This window comes from Maylandia zebra, linkage group LG4 (assembly GCF_041146795.1).
Source record: "Maylandia zebra isolate NMK-2024a linkage group LG4, Mzebra_GT3a, whole genome shotgun sequence".
NCBI lineage: Eukaryota > Metazoa > Chordata > Actinopteri > Cichliformes > Cichlidae > Maylandia > Maylandia zebra.
The window spans coordinates 809773-826941 of NC_135170.1; the positions used below are offsets into that span (position 1 = coordinate 809773).

The window sequence follows — 17169 nt, forward strand, 5'->3', positions numbered from 1 at the left end:
AAAACAAAACAAAAACAAATCAGTGACCAATATAGCCACCTTTCTTTGCAAGGACACTCAAAAGCCTGCCATCCATGGATTCTGTCAGTGTTTTGATCTGTTCACCATCAACATTGCGTGCAGCAGCAACCACAGCCTCCCAGACACTGTTCAGAGAGGTGTACTGTTTTCCCTCCTTGTAAATCTCACATTTGATGATGGACCACAGGTTCTCAATGGGGTTCAGATCAGGTGAACAAGGAGGCCATGTCATTAGTTTTTCTTCTTTTATACCCTTTCTTGCAGCCACGCTGTGGAGTACTTGGACGCGTGTGATGGAGCATTGTCCTGCATGAGAATCATGTTTTTCTTGAAGGATGCAGACTTCTTCCTGTACCACTGCTTGAAGAAGGTGTCTTCCAGAAACTGGCAGTAGGACTGGGAGTTGAGCTTGACTCCATCCTCAACCCGAAAAGGCCCCACAAGCTCATCTTTGATGATACCAGCCCAAACCAGTACTCCACCTCCACCTTGCTGGCGTCTGAGTGGGACTGGAGCTCTCTGCCCTTTACCAATCCAGCCACGGGCCCATCCATCTGGCCCATCAAGACTCACTCTCATTTCATCAGTCCATAAAACCTTAGAAAAACCAGTCTTGAGATATTTCTTGGCCCAGTCTTGACGTTTCAGCTTGTGTGTCTTGTTCAGTGGTGGTCGTCTTTCAGCCTTTCTTACCTTGGCCATGTCTCTGAGTATTGCACACCTTGTGCTTTTGGGCACTCCAGTGATGTTGCAGCTCTGAAATATGGCCAAACTGGTGGCAAGTGGCATCTTGGCAGCTGCACGCTTGACTTTTCTCAGTTATTTTGCGCCTTGGTTTTTCCACACGCTTCTTGCGACCCTGTTGACTATTTTGAATGAAACGCTTGATTGTTCGATGATCACGCTGCAGAAGCTTTGCAATTTTGAGACTGCTGCATCCCTCTGCAAGATATCTCACTATTTTTGACTTTTCTGAGCCTGTCAAGTCCTTCTTTTGACCCATTTTGCCAAAGGAAAGGACGTTGCCTAATAATTATGCACACCTGATATAGGGTGTTGATGTCATTAGACCACACCCCTTCTCATTACAGAGATGCACATCACCTAATATGCTTAATTGGTAGTAGGCTTTCGAGCCTATACAGCTTGGAGTCAGACAACATGCATGGAGAGGATGATGTGGACAAAATACTCATTTGCCTAATAATTCTGCACTCCCTGTAGGTCAGATTTTGGTCATACACACTGCTGCTCATGATCAGAATCATTTGTAAAACAGAAGACAAAAAAGAACAATCTTATGATAGCTATCTTTATCAGAAAGCCATTTAAATCAATTATATAGCACCAAATCACAACAAGAGTCGCCTTGAGGCAATTACAGGTCGCTTTAGGTTATTGATTCCAGTTATTCAGTTCTCTGTTGCTCCTTTGTGTATGAGAGGAGCAGTGCTGCTGTTTTAGAGGGAGGTGAAATAATTATTTGATCTCTTGTTGAATATTGAATTTTGGTCACTTAGACATGAATAGTCTCATTTTAATGGACAGAATGTCAACCAAAAATCCAGCACAAAACTCATTATATAAAAGTTAGAAATTAATTTGCATACCACTAAGTGAAATAGATATTTAATCCCCAAGCAAAACATAACTATGTACTTGATGATTTAGTACCTTCGTTGGCAGTGGTAAGGCATTTCTTTTAGTTTGAAAGCAACTCTCTATATCCTTTAGATTTCTTGACTGCCACTTGAACCTGAAGTGTCAGCCATCTCTCTAGAATTGAGTTCTAGAGACTGACTAGGCCACTTAATGACCTGAATATGCTTCTTCTCTAGTCCTTTACTTTTTTCTTCATCTTCGAAGTATGTCTTGGGTCATTGTCATTCTACAAGGCCAATCCAAACCTATTTTCAGTGTTCTGGCAGCAAGATTTCAGTTCATCAGAGCTTAGTGTGTTACTAGTGGTGTTCATGGTGACTGTGGTCCCAGTTGCCTTCAGATTCAATTCAATTCAATTCAATTTTATTTATATAGCGCCAAATCACAACAAAAGTCGCCTCAAGGCGCTTCATAGATACAGAGAAAAACCCAACAATCATATGACCCCCTATGAGCAAGCACTTTGGCGACAGTGGGAAGGAAAAACTCCCTTTTAACAGGAAGAAACCTCCGGCAGAACCAGGCTCAGGGAGGGGCGGGGCCATCTGCTGCGATTGGTTGGGGTGAGAGAAGGAAGACAGGATAAAGACATGCTGTGGAAGAGAGACAGAGATTAATAACAGATATGATTCAATGCAGAGAGGTCTGTTAATACATAGTGAGTGAGAAAGGTGACTGGAAAGGAAAAACTCAATGCATCATGGGAATCCCCGGCAGCCTACGTCTATTGCAGCATAACTAAGGGAGGATTCAGGGTCACCTGGTCCAGCCCTAACTATATGCTTTAGCAAAAAGGAAAGTTTGAAGCCTAATCTTGAAAGTAGAGATAGTGTCTGTCTCCTGAATCCAAACTGGAAGCTGGTTCATTAACATGAAACCTCCACCTTTCTTATGATCATCCTAACCCCCTGAAGCAAGATTTTCCATGGAGCTTGAGACTAAGGGTGATCGATTCACTTTATATTTTATCCACTTCTGAATTTCTGAATGCACTAACAGTTGTCATCATTGCACTAAGCTTCTTGCTGATGGTCTTGTAAGCCATCCCAGCCTTGTGCATGTCCCACATACATGTTGTCGCTGACGTCCTTTGATAGGTCTTTGGCCTTGCACATAGCGTGGAGAAACTGGAATGGAAGGAATTCATTCTCTGGATCAAGGCTGGACTGGGACAAAAAATCGGCCCGGGCATTTTGACTAGAGACCGGCCCACCAGGATAAAGATTGAAAATGTGACGTCATTCAGGGGTAAAACCGCAAAGGATTTGGGGAACTTGTGGCAAGAGGTACTAGCGCACGCAGGCTTTCAATTGAACTCAGTTACACAGCGATAAAAAGAAACCCCAAAAATGGCAAGAAGCTGTTGTATTATTAACTGCAATAGCCGGTCGCATGACAGCCACGGGAAGCCGACGGGTAAAGACATTGTTTGTTTTTTTACTGGATTACGTCGTTGAAGAGAAATTTTTTAAGCCATGTTTCCGAAGTAAGAGCCGACGGATGGTCTGGATATACCAAATATAACGTCCCAGAACACTCCAGCTCACAGGTTAGTCTGCTCCAAGCATTCCCACAAAGGTCAGAGTTTTGTAGTAGTTAATACGTCATTTTTCTTAACATAATTGGTGATATAGGTTACAAGCAAGTCTGGCGCTGAACAGAAATTGTCGCGCTATGCTCCTTTGTTTATTGTGCATAAATAGTGAATTGTCCTGACACAATATTGCGTTTCGCTTGTTATTATGGTACATTGACAAAAACATATACTTTTATTCACAGGATAAAACAGTTGTTTTGTATCACTAATTGTCCAGTACGATTACAGCATACAATATTATTGTCACTGCTACATTTCTGTGATGCTACCAGAAATTATTTCCACTACTAATTAATTACCGTTGAGCTCAAAGGTCCTATTAATAAACGGTTAACGAATGTGTATTTATGACGACGATTTGTGAGACTGGTAAACTTATGATACGTACGATGGTCTTTCGTTCTACACGGTGCATTTCAAGGTCCTGCACCCATCCGTCGGTAAACTGTACCTGGGCTTGTTGCAGTGACCTGAAGTTACTAAACTTCATGAGTGTATGCACTCACTCCAAGAACCGTATGATTATAAATCTGAGCATGGTGAAAGTTGGGCAGCACGCTAACGTCTTTTGTCCCTCTGTGTGCTCGTGAGGGTCTGACCCTTTCACTCCTTTGATTTTTTCCTCGTATCTTTTCTTTGTCTTTTTGTCGAGTCTGTCTTTGTATGGACCGGCATTGTTCTCCTTTTGTTTTGTACATTCCTTTTTTGTGCACCAAAGAAAAAACAAGGCATTGGAACCAGAGAATGAACGTTTTGCGGTGCTGCAAATGCTTGCATTTGATGCGGTACTTGGATTGTTTTGCCACGAGTTCCCGGCATGCAATGCGCGAAAATCACGTGATTGCTAAACAAGGGGGCAGGTGCATCCGGCCTCCTCAGCTGTAATTGGTCCAGCCCAGAGTCGATCATGACCAATTGGCCAATCCAACACCTTTCATTATATATACCCTTCCTAAAAAAAAAAAAAAAAAAAAAAAAAAAAATCCATCGGCCCATAAAAACAAAAAATCGCCAGCAGCCCACCGGGCAAATGCCCGGTATGCCCGATGGCCAGTCCAGCTATGCTCTGGATGGATGTCCTAGTACACATAACAAGTTGAGATCAGGACTACCGACTGACTGATTATTGATTGACTAACTGGCTGACTGATTTTTAGTTGATTTTCTGTCTCCCTTCATTAAAATGAAACTACCACAAAAACCTGGGGCTGTGCATTTCTTTGTAAGTGAGCAAACTAACAAATTTGGAGACTCAAATAATTATTTCCCCACTACATTTGTTGTAGGAGTTGATATGATGTCTCACAGAAAACCTGGTCAGAAGTCAAATAGACTCATCATGGGCATGAATGTCATGGTACATTTGGCCCTTTAATGATAACTTAAAAGACAATAATTGGGTGCATGGACCCAGCTTTTAAGTGTGTCTTCAAATTTTCAATAAGATTGAAGACTGTTTTGTTGAAAAACCCAATGATTTCCATATTTTAATCATTTATCTGGTGATTTTAAGAGCAGTTAAAAGACCTGGAGGTAGTTCATCCGATCAGAAAACTTTTCTCTAGACTATGCCGGCCACTTGGTTATGGTGTCCATGTATGCACCCTGCTGTTATGTGCTGGATTGTTTCAGTGACATCTTACACGGCCTGCAACTGGGGTCTTTCGTGGTGTGATAGACCCCAGCCTCTATGGATGTTGTACTCAGAGCATGTTCCTGTGCTGCCATGATTAGTGCCTCTGGACTGTCCTTCAGTCCAGATTTGTCCAGCCACTGGTAGGACTTCAGGATGTCAGCCCTTTCCTCTATCTGCCAGTGGTGCATACCGTGCAGGGGCCTGTCCTTCCATGGTCGCTCCTCATCCTCCCCCTCTTCTTTCTTGGGTTGCTGCTGCCTGAGGTATTCACTAAGCACATGGTCAGTTGTGGCCATCTTTCTGATGTACTCATCAGGATGCTTGTTTTCTCCTCCTGGACTGTGGTGCTGACACTCACCAGTCCCCGGCGTCCTTCCTTTCACTTAGCGTACAGCTTCAGGGTGCTGGACTCGGTGGGTGAATGGTAAGAAGCTTCCTTGTCTTGATGTCAGTTGCTTCTATCTCCTCCTTTGGCCAGCTTATAATCCCAGCAAGGTGCCTGATCACCGGTAGGGCGTGGGTGTTGATAGCCCAGATCTTGTTCTTCCCGTTCAGCTGACTCTTCAGGACTTGTCTGACCCTCTGCACTGTCCTCAGTGTCTTCAGTGTTGCCTTCTGGTAGTGCAATCCAGTCAGTTTTGACTGCCATCCCTCCAACAATCCCTCCGACTACACTTCTTCAGTTCAACTTGTACAACTGGCATGAAGTTGGTCTCCAGTGGTGTATGCCACATCCCCTTTGAGCTCCCGATGAACTCTTTTGGGATCTTGATCTTGTATAGTTCTAGGCATTCCAGGATTCAGGTATGGGGCATTGAGCCATAGCTTGGTCATTCTGGTCTTACAGTCTCAAGCAACTGTTCTGTCTACCAGCAGCTTGTGTTTTGCCCTTCTGGTATACCTATTCCTTTCTGTGGCCCGCTCATGTATTGAGCCATGCGCCTGTTCATCTTAGTCGCTATGATGCCTGACAGGCGCTTCCATGTGGTGCTGAGGCAGATTATTGGCTTGTAGTTGGATGGGACCAGTCCCTTCTGGGGATCCTTGGGGATCAGGACTGTCCGGTCTTCAGTTATCCATTCTGGGTGTCTCATCTACTAGCAGCTGATTCATTTGTTCTACCATGTGTTCATCATGGAGTGCACTCAGCTTCTTTAGCCAGTAGGTGTGAATGATGGTTACTGGAGCCTGTTCAGGGAGGTCGCTGTGATTGCTATAAGCATTGCCTTTATGGGTTGCAGCCTTCTTCCATATACTCTTTCACTATTGCTCTGTCTCATTCCTTGGTGGCGCTGTTCTTTTATTTAAGTAGAGGAAAAGCCACTGTGTTGATTAAGAATGGTTTTGACTATACGCACACAGCCAGCCGGGTTAAAAAATTGGTATGGTGGGATTACATCAGACTATAATCAATTACGTTATAAGTAGGTGAATTGTGTGACCCAACACAAAGCCTACGGTGAGCCTGTGGTGAGTCTGTAGAAATTTAGAAATAGTGCTGCCTTTGCATAGTGTGTCCTGAGATCACAGGTATCTCTTAATACTTAAATGTCACTCTCAATACATATCACAGAGGAGATTGTTTAGAAAACAAAACAACATTGTACAGGACTGAAAGAAATAATGTTTATTTACTTTGTAAAAGCAAAAAAAAGAAGGAAAAAAATTCGTATTAAAAAATTACCTACCACTTGTGTATTGATTACTTGCAGTGTCAGGAATATTTAGAGTTCATCTGCAAATATTGACACGTTAACTCACAATACTACTACTAATAATAATAGTGAACATTGTGAACTATAGAATATGCAAAATGTCATTATTCATGCATCCATCCATTTTTTTCTGCTTATCTTGGGCCTGGTTGCCTAACCCAGGATGCCTAGACCTCCCACTCCCCATCCAGCTTGTTAAGATTGTCCAGTGGAACATTGCATTCCCAGGCCAGCCAAGAGATGTAATCTCTGTGTAGTGTTCCACTTACACAATTAAAATCACCTTTTTCCTCCTGTATCTGACATTCGACTAACGGCCAAACTCTCCTCTCCAGTACCCTAGCATAGATCTTTCCAGAGAGGCTAAGGAGTGTGGTCCCCCTGTATTGGAGCACATCCTCTTGTACCCCTACTTGCCTACTGGTGTTGGCCAGAGGGGCCGATGGCGCGATATGGCAGCCTCGCTTCTGTCAGTCTGCCCCAGGGCAGCTGTGGCTACAACTGTAGCTGCCTCCACCAGTGTGTGAATGTGAGAGTGAATGAATAGTGGTATTGTAAAGCGCTTTGGGTGCCTTGAAAAGCGCTATATAAATCCAATCCATTATTATTATTATTATTATTAAACATGGGACCCCCGCCCCGACCTGCTAGTCCAGAGGCAGCACCACAGATCTCCACACAACGTTGTAGAGGTGTGTCAACTGGGACAGCCCTACAACATCCAGAACCTTTAGGAAGTTGGTGTTTAACTGCCTCAGAGACCTTGCTACCTGTGATGGATGAATCATCCACCTCGTGTCTAGGCTCTGCTTCCTCTACGGAAGATGTGTCAGTAGGACTAAGGAGGTCCTCGGCGTATTCTTCCACAGTCCAACTATGTCCTCAGGTGAAGTCAGCAACATCCCACCCACACTAAAAACCACAAGAATAGCACACTGCTTTCCCCTCCTGAGTCATCTGACGGTTTGCCAGAATCCCTTTGAGGCAGTTTCATGGCCTCACCAAACTCACCAAACTCCTCCCATACCCTAATTTTGGCGTCAGCTACCTCACAGGCCACATTCTGCTTGGTCTGTCGGTACCCATCAGCTGCTTCTGAAGTTCCAGAAGCTAACCAAGTTAAATAGGACTCCTTCTTCAGCTTGATTGTGTCCTTCACCTCCTGTGTCCACCATCTGTTTCCGGGCTTACCACCATGACAGGCACTTTGCAGCTGCAGCTCCTTCCGGCAGCCTCAGCAATGGAGGTGCAGACTCAATGTCCCCAACCTCCCTCAGAATGCTGTTGAAGTTCTGCTGGAAGTGCGAGTTAAAGCTGGGAACACCTAGCAAAAGCTTGCAATACATTTAGGGGTTCTGGGTCTTTCCAGCATCTTTTCCCACAACTTGATCCAACTCAATACCAGAGTTGGATCAAGTTGACAGATCAGCTCCTCTCTTCAACTAATGTGTCCAAAATGCAGACGCAATGATAAAATTACAAAGAGATCATTGACCTGCGCCCTAGGGTTTCTGGTCCCACGTGCCCTTATAGACATCCTTATTTTCAAACATGGTGTTCATTAAAAACTGTTATTTGTACATATGTCTGTGTAAGTTCTCAGTCATCCAAGTCATGGTAGTCTAAGGAGCTTGAAAAGAAAAGCGTCTGGACTTCTTTAAGTTTCTTGAAGACGTTTCACCTCTCATCTGAGAAGCTTCTTCTGTTCTAAGAAAAATGGTGGAGAGAACAAGGTATTTAAGCCCTGGTGGAAGTTATCCCTTAAGAAGGTAATTGACCCACTATTGATCATGTGTCTTGTCACATGAGCCAATGTGTGAAAAAGGGTGTGGGTCATTATCAGCACAGGTTTCGGGTGAAGGCACCTGAAACCTGACTAGGAGGCCATTCCTCCTAGTCATGTCCCTCCAGGTCTCGCTGTCATTGCCAATGTGAGCACTGAAGTCACCCACAAGGACAACAAAGTCACCCGGTACAGCAACTCCACAGCTTCTCACCGATGGCAACTCCAGACTGGAACAAAGTCCAGCCACTCTCCAGGAGACTGTTTTCAGAACCTGAGCTGTGCGTTGAGTTGAGCCCAACTATACCTAGTCATTATACCTCACACACTAGCTCAGACTCGAAGAAGTCCCAGCCTTGATAACCAGCCTCGATAGCTAGCCACCTGACACAATGCACCCGATCCCTATGGCGTCTCCTTTGGGTGGTCAGCCTACCAGAGGGCATGGCCAAGTAGCTTCTTCAGGATGTGCTCAGGTGGGATCACACAAAACCCTCCACCATGGTAAGGCGGTGATTCACAGAGGTGAAAATTCAGTGTCTCTCCACATAAATATTAAATTAATTCAAATGAAGTGCGCCTACTCCTTATACACCTCTGAACTTTCAACACAGCTTCTGTTTTAGATTGCTCCAGAGAATTTTGTGCTGATCACTCCAACCTTGATCTGAAACTTCACTACAGACATAAAAGCAAACATCTAGTTCTGTAACCTCATTTTCATGGCCAGAGACATTACTGCTAACTCATACCAATGTGATCTCATGTCATCACCCAACACACTTGCCAGACTGCTTGTGATGTTTTTTTTATTTATTCAAAATTAACTTCAGCTAGAAAGGTTTAGACACACTTGAAAAAGAAACCATCAAACAACATAGATGAGATCAGCTTAAAACTAGCAGTATACTTTGAACCTGAACTCACAAAGGATTTTGCCCTCTGTCTGTCTTTCTCTCTAACTGACGGATTCACTGTTAACAGCAGTTTATCGCCAGTAGACTGGCTAAAACCCCTGGAAACTGAGATCCAGATGTTTTTAAACACAGTGGTGGACTATATATATATATTGATTGTGGTCAGCTTCAGATGATTTACCTAAATGAGCTGCTCCGAATTTCCCAAAATCATCAAACAGCTAAGCCTTGCAGTGATTTTTGTTCCTGAATACAATGTGTTACCACCTGTGTACTGCAAAGCATGCGCACATATACAAATGCTGTGTTTGCATCAAAGAGCCTTGTCTACTTCCACTGGACTGATTCCCTCTGTAGGTATAGATATTTTGGCCAATGACAGTTAATTTTTGTAACACATATTCCTGTTTTGTCTTGTCTGTGTCTGTCTGTGTCTGTCTGTCCATCTGTTTGTCTCTCCATTCATCTGTCTGTTTTTTTGTTTTCCCAAAAATCCTCCTTTGGCCTATAAAATGTTCCCTATTTTCTGATGTTTTCCTTTTATACTATTATTTGTTTCATTTACAAATTCTTGTCACTGTAAAAAATGGTTGATATGTTCTATATATGATGTGCAATGCTCTCATAACATTTATTAATATAAATCTTGGCAATATTTTCTACCATTCCATCTATCTGCCTCATCATAAAAATGCTCATGTTTTCATATCTTATTATGACTGACCCTTCATAACCTTTTACCTGTGCATGCCATTCTCATGTAGCCACAGGTTATGAGAAGTCACGTAGCCTCAATAACATCTCTGGAATGACAGGCGTCCCGCTGCGCCTCACTCCCATCACCAATTCCACCTTTGAACCCTTTGAGCCGCCCGGCCTCAGGCGATGTCATTCACCCATCCCTTCAATCTTGTAGCATAGCCCACAGATAGCCACCAGATTTAACAACAACAGCAGCAACAGTAACATTTAGAAAGATTTTTTTGTCTGATTATTTGTTTTTGCTTGAAAAAAAAGCCTACACACAGGAATTACAGTTTTTCCAGGCCGCTCTGTCATTCTGCATTCATGCCTTGTGTTTTGTTCTTGATCTGAAACAACAATAAATGCAAGTTCATGGAGCCCCTAGAGGCCCCATTTAATAATTTCAAGAAAGATTAGCTGAACCTTACTGAAATAAATGTGGCAAATTTGCCTTACTAACATGAATAGAGTTTAGTTTACAGTAGAATAATAGAAGAGTTAGTTTACCTCTAGTTTTCCTGTGCTACGCCTTGCCTGTACTTCAACTGCACTTGTACATCAACACTTTAACCTTGGCACCTAAGAGGAGTTAGAAATCTTCTAATATGAAGCCTAAGAATGCATACAGTGACACACAGACACCAACATATTACAGCAGCATGTGTGTTTTTACTCCAGAATAAGAATATACACTAGCCTATAAGTGACTTAGAAGCAAACGTATTTTGTATTTAAATGCCCCTTAATGTAGCTCCTCTGCAACTTCAATTTGTTTGCTGTAGAAGGTGATGTGCTAACACATCATCAACCATTTAATATAGCCGAAAAGAGACAGGCTCCCATATATGTCAACTCCAACACCAGCTTCTGAGCCCTTGTGCCCTTTCTCCTGCTTCCTGGTAATTAATATAGAAGGACCTGTTAGTATGGTGGACAAAGTACTGTGGTTTTTCATTTGTCCCTACCAGTAAGGAGTTATAATGTACAGATATAATGTATTTTCCCATAACAGAATTGTACATTATGCTGATTTAACCATGCAAGCACTATTGTGCAGTAAAGCTAGTTACAAACTCATTATACGTAATAAATGTAGGACAAACATTATAGAATGTCAAGTTTTACACAGCTAAAAGTACAAAGCAGCAGGGACAAGGACTAGGGATAAGTGCTCCCTGTGGTCTGAAACTTTACACACACACATATATAGATATAAATATGTCATTGATCATATCATATGATCTTATTACATCTGCTTGAGCCATCAGAGATGATCACTTTCTTGTTTCTTTGTCTTTGTTAACTACTTTCAAAAAGAAAACTACAAAGAAAGCTTCTTTGGGGTTTTTTCACCAGACTGGGGTCAATGAATTGACAGGACTGTAAGCTGATTGTCCCCCTGCATCACCACAAAATGCATGCTCTCATGTTTATGTGTAGATAAAAAGAAACACATTGAAGCAGTGACTTTTAGTTTGTAGGGGTTAACCCTGACTACAGTGAAGACATGAACTTACTGGAAGAAAGGAAAGAAATCAGCAAATCTTCCAACTAGCTGTTTCTTTCCTTTCTCTGTACGTGGAAAAATGTCCTGCAATAGACTAGCCACCTTTCCGGGGTATTCCCTGCCTCTCTCCCTGTGACAGCTGGAAAAGACTGCAGCACCCCTGATGCTTAGGAAAATAGCTGGATGGATTTATCTATAAAAGCTCCAGACATTGCAGCTGCACCTGAGAGTTTGAAGCAGTTTTCTTTAGGCTTATGTTCACCAGACCACCACCATCACTGCTGCTGCACCATCACTACTATCACTGACTCTAATGTGGCCAGTGGCAATATTTTTCGTTTTCTCCCCATTTCGCTTCTTGTTCTTTCCCTGTTTTTGCCTGTCTTTTACTCCTGAACCCCATCCTACCCTTCTTCTCCTGTCCTTCCATCTCTTCTTTGTTTTTGGCTGCGGCTGCTCAGTGGGAGGTACAGTGAACGGCTACTGGAGTGACAGCCCATGGTAGAAGAAGAGCAGATGCCAAAAACCACACAGGAAGAAGACAGCAAACAAAGGACGGACAGAGAAAAACACAATCTAGACAAAGTCCGCATCAGTGTTTTTATGTGCATGCGTGCCCAGACCTGCAGCTACCTCTGTACTAAAGCCAATAAATTCAGCAAGGAAGAACATATCTCCCCTCACATGTTCTTCTTGATTCCTGATGAAGATTTTTGTGGAAAAATTTATTTGAGTGCATTTGGAAAAAGACGGTCCGTTGGTTAAGTTGTATCTTTTTGATTCCCCTGTGCACAACTCTTGCTCTCTCCTTTTTTCTCTCCCAGCAGAAAGTAGAATAGAATGTTTCATTTGTTAACACATCAAAGAAAAATCAAAATGATGCAAATTTGCTTTAAAATTCAGAGAGTATTTAGAAAATTGCACCAAAATAAGTGTACAGTGGGAGGTATGTCCTTCCTCATACTTTTTTACATTCAGACTGTGAGTTACAGAAGGTGAGAGCACTGCTTATAGACATCATTTTTGAATGCTCATGTATGTTTTTGTTTGTTTGTTTGTTTTTTAAACAAATATCTTGTTTATGTTTAAATGTATGTTTACTTTCTTGCCACAGCAGTCTACAGTCTGGCTGCTAAGTTTGGAGCTATGGCTAGAAAGTCTGAGCTTACCTTAGATGGAAAGGAAAATAACAACTCCCAGTTTCATTACCTAATATAGTGTGGGAACATGATGACAGCTTGTTATTATTTTCAGGTTAATTTTCAGGTTTGTTAGAGGTGTTAACTGCATCCCAGTTTTGAATATTTATGCTAAGCTAACTTCATTTATCACCTGCTGGCTGTTTTTCAGGCACAACTGCTCAAGCTGCCGTTGGCAAGAAAGTGATGTACAGATTTGTCCAAAGTGTGTAGCTATTCTATGTGTTTTATGTCAGGCAAGGTTTTCTATTGTTCCCGTTTATCCTGATGCTCAACCCCTCTGTGGTGCAGTAATGAATAACGTGGATATTTCAGTCCACTGGGGGATTCATGAAAACCAGGAACACATTTACACACCTCATTTCATCCTCTCCTTTTCCCAGCATCCATTTGTACAGAGTGCATCTGTCACTTTTCCCCTTTGGTTTCTTTTGTTGTGACAGTGTATATATGTAAAGTTTGTGTTGTAGATAAACCTGCATGGGTTTCTGTCACAATCAATAAGGATGCTAATTTGATAACGTTTTAGTCTCAAGCCTAATGGCACTGTCTAGATTACCACATGTGCGTGGATGTATATGTTGAGGTACTTGCATATGCACTAACAAAAGCATGCAACACAAAAAATGGTCACCTCTGAATGCAGGAAGAGGTCGATGGACATTATGCATGACTAGATGCTACGATGATACTGGTCAGACCAGACCAAGTTAGGTACTGTAATAGGGCAGGGCGAGGGTGGGAAAGTTTATTTTTGCAGGATGGGGAGGGGTTACGTCTTCTACTGTTGCTTTCTTATCACTCTTGAGAGACTTACAAGGTAAACATTAACAGTTGTAGCTTTTTCTTCTTTTTTTAGCTTCTCCGTTCACAAAGAGTGTTCTGAAAGCTGTGTACTTATCAGATATATGCAAAAAAGTAACAGTAACTGTGAACTAATGCTAAAAAATCCAGCTTCTTCCATCATTGTTTCATTTCCCCCGTTCATCTTTTCATTCATTTGCACCTTAATTTTGTGTTCACGTCATGTGTCGTTTCCATCTGCCCTTTCCTGTTCTGTAAACTGTAATATGTCCAAAAGACACGTCTCTGTAATGCAATAATTCGCTGCACCTTCTGAACAAAGAGCAATTCCTAATTATCCATCTTTCCTTCAGCAGCATACAAACAATTTCCTTCTTTTGATGTCCCAGTGAACCGATGTCCCTTCTTTCTTTTCCCAGTAAAGAGGAAAAGAAAGTCCATGAAGCCATTCCTGTCATAGAATCCATAAATATATGGATGTGATTGGTCAAAAGGGCCACATCTACAGTCAGTCATAATCAATCCATGACTAACACATGCAAGAATCCTATCAATATAATTTAGCCAAGATGACAAATTTTTAAAAATGATGGAGATTTATACTGGTCTTAGGAAAGTAGCTCATTGTATCTTGTAATGTATAGAAGCCCTTTGTTTTTCTGGATGAACCACAGACTATTTGATTGCTTCGTTTTAAAAGTCTCAAGATTTGTGAATTCCTAGTGAGAACCATTATTGCTGGAGCAACGCTCAAAAGTTAGAGCTTGAAGAGTGTTTCATGTGAATTGTCGCTGGCTTTTTCTTTGTGTCATGTTTGTGATCTGTGTTTCCTCCATCTACTCAGGTATAGCTCTCTTAACCTGTGCCCATCTGTATCTGGTCGCCCATGCTTTCTCAGATATGACAAACTGAAGGACTAGAAAAAAACACTGAAAAAGGTTTTCTGTGAATACCATGTGCTCTGTTTTAGGGTTCCTTCTACAAAACTGCTGTCCTTGCTTTGTTTTTCCGAATGTGCTCCCTTGTCTTCTCCTTGTATTTCTCCTCACCTTTCTTCTCTGTCCCAGTAACTGTATCTCACTTTCTATGGGACACCATCCATCCATTCTTCAAGCCAGAAAACTGAAGCCAAAAAGGAAAACGTGTAAATTAGAGCACCTTCGCATTGGAAAAACAAAAACTATTGGCCTGACAGTGGACTTCGCTGAGGATGAAGATAGGAATGGACAATAAAAAGAATAAAAAAGAGGGTAATGATATGTTGTAAACAGATGCAGATGAACAAATGTGTTGAAAACTCGTGTCCTGAGTGGATTGTCAGCTGAGCAGCATCAAAGAGAGGAGATGGAGGAGGAAAAGTTTGGGCAACACAGAAAGTGTTGGAGGAGGAAAGAAAGAAGCACAAATCGCTTCTCCATGTAAGAATGTGTCCCTCACTATTGCTCTCTTGCACTGTTTGCTTCTTCTGTGTACTTCCTCACATACTGTGTTTCGGTGTGACATCGTGTTATCTTCTTTGTTTTTTTATATTGTGTTGTTCTCATCTTTCTTTTTCATAGCCTTTGTGAGCACCACACCTGGGTCAAAGAGTGTTTGTGAACACTAACTATGGCTTATTCTATCCCACACAGGTGCAGGTGACTTATAGTTTGTCATTTGGCCAAACTGCGGCCAAATTAATAAATAAGGCAAACACTGCATGTCTGATGGTTAAAGTGGGATTCATTTTTAAAAATTCCAAAACTACTGTTATTTGGCCAAGGTCTGGTCTGTGCTTTGCGGGACACATCAGCTGAGATGTTCTGCTTTCAGTTCTTAGTCTGAATTCCAATCCAGTCCTGATTGGCTGCAGTCCTCTGCTTTGAGCGCTGAATCTCTTCAATTTCACTTTCAGTCTCCGAGCTCAGTGTCTCTCAGCTCCTTGTCTGTCGTATAAGTATTTGTTCCATCAGAGGTGTAAATAGTCCCCTCGAAGACCTCTGCATATTGTTACATATCTGTGTGTATGTGGGTCACAGAAAGAAAAATGTGTGACATTCATGCTGTGGTATCAGTGTCCTTGCATGTTGGCTGGACTCTGTAAGCTTTGTGATGAAATCTTTTTTTCTCCTTTGCTTTTCAGTGTGTTTGGGCTATTATTTCCTTGCGTTGATGTGTCAGGTTTCAGTTTCCGTAATGTACAAACAACTTTTTACAGCCAACACTGGAGATCAAACATAAACAAATCTTTCTCTATTGTCTAACATAGATATAGGTAATGCTAAAGGAACTCTCACAGCGACTACACTACACTAAAAAATCTGCAGCACAGGGGCAAAAACAATACAGAGCAAAAAGGAATGCAGATCCACAGAGAATGGAGAAATAAATTCCAAGCGAATGTGTGAGGTTGAAAAGGGACACCGAGTCAAGGAAAAGGAGAAAAGCGACTTAAGTGAGAGATATACGATACAGTCATGTGAAAAACTAAGTACACCGATTTCTGCTTAAGTAGTAATTAACAGCCAGGTGCTGCTAATCAAATCCGATTCAGTGTCAACAGCGTGACCACCTTTATAAAATGTTCTCAATTTGCTGGTCTGGAGCATTCAAGTGTTTGTTCATTTCAAAAAGGAAAGACAGTAACTGCAAATACAGACATACATGTCGGACTCCACAGGCTTCTGTTAGATTAAAAGTTAAAGTATGGCGTGTAATGATTGGCAGGAAAAAGCTGTGTGTGGCTTTGCCCAAAAAGTTGATTTCGTCACTCATCCAAGTGACTTCTTCAGTCTCGGCTGACTGTTTCCCCAACCTTATAAACAGCACATTTACACAACGACTGAAACCAGCACCACTGAAGGAACAATGGCTGGAAGGTCAGTTCCTTGATCATTAATATGCACATTGGCATGACCATTGATCAACAACCACTGATCAAAGCTCATTGATCAAAGGCCATCAATCAATGACCACAGAAGAAGTCACTTGGATGAGTGACCAAACGTTTCTCTCACTGAAAACGCTACATTCAGGTCAACAGAATCAGCCTTTTGGGATTTCCTTACCTGGATGATTGAGCATGCATCAAGACAAGTATGGCTTAGGTTTGCAAAGTTGCATCTGAACAGATCACATAAAGTGATGCACAGACCAAAGTGGAGACTGACCACACCGCATGATTTGTATGTCATTGAATGAAATAAATATTTGATCGCCTACAGTCAAGGCAGAGTTCTTGCTCCCAGAAATTGGTTGTGTTGGTGGTTGTGGCAAACAGATTATAATCAATCAATCAATCAAAACAAATGACAGATACTCCTACTTTCGGTTTATGTGACTAAAGCATAACTATCCACATAATCAGATTATTTCATTCCAACCTTTCCACCACCTGTCAGGGACAAGATTGTCCACGGAAAGTGCTTACCCTATTTCATAGCAGATATATATTTTACAAGGTCCTCCTTTGCAAGAAGGCACACGTACAGACCCATCTTAAGTTTGGGAAATGTTGCAAGGCAACCAAGGCAACAAAGGAGAGGTTAAAGAAGAAGTAAATATAAGTCATGCAGTTTTTCTTGATTTGTGATTTATATTCTGTC

The 17169-nt window shown here is 41.9% G+C and overlaps 1 protein-coding gene across 5 annotated transcripts in view; it reads left to right on the forward strand.

Annotated features, from left to right (window-relative positions):
• kcnc3a (potassium voltage-gated channel, Shaw-related subfamily, member 3a) overlaps positions 1 to 17169 on the forward strand; it is a 105403-nt gene that overhangs the window by 79068 nt on the left and 9166 nt on the right. For 2 of the 5 annotated variants that reach the window (XM_076882820.1, XM_076882822.1), the window contains one exon: positions 12044 to 15003. The exons of 1 other annotated variant lie outside the window; for it this stretch is intronic. In XM_076882820.1, the coding sequence (XP_076738935.1) occupies positions 12044 to 12074 (31 nt within the window). In that variant the 3' untranslated portion in view covers positions 12075 to 15003. Of the gene's footprint in view, positions 1 to 10095; positions 15004 to 17169 lie in introns of all 5 variants that reach the window. 2 more of the 5 variants (XM_076882819.1, XM_076882821.1) reach the window with 2 other exon arrangements.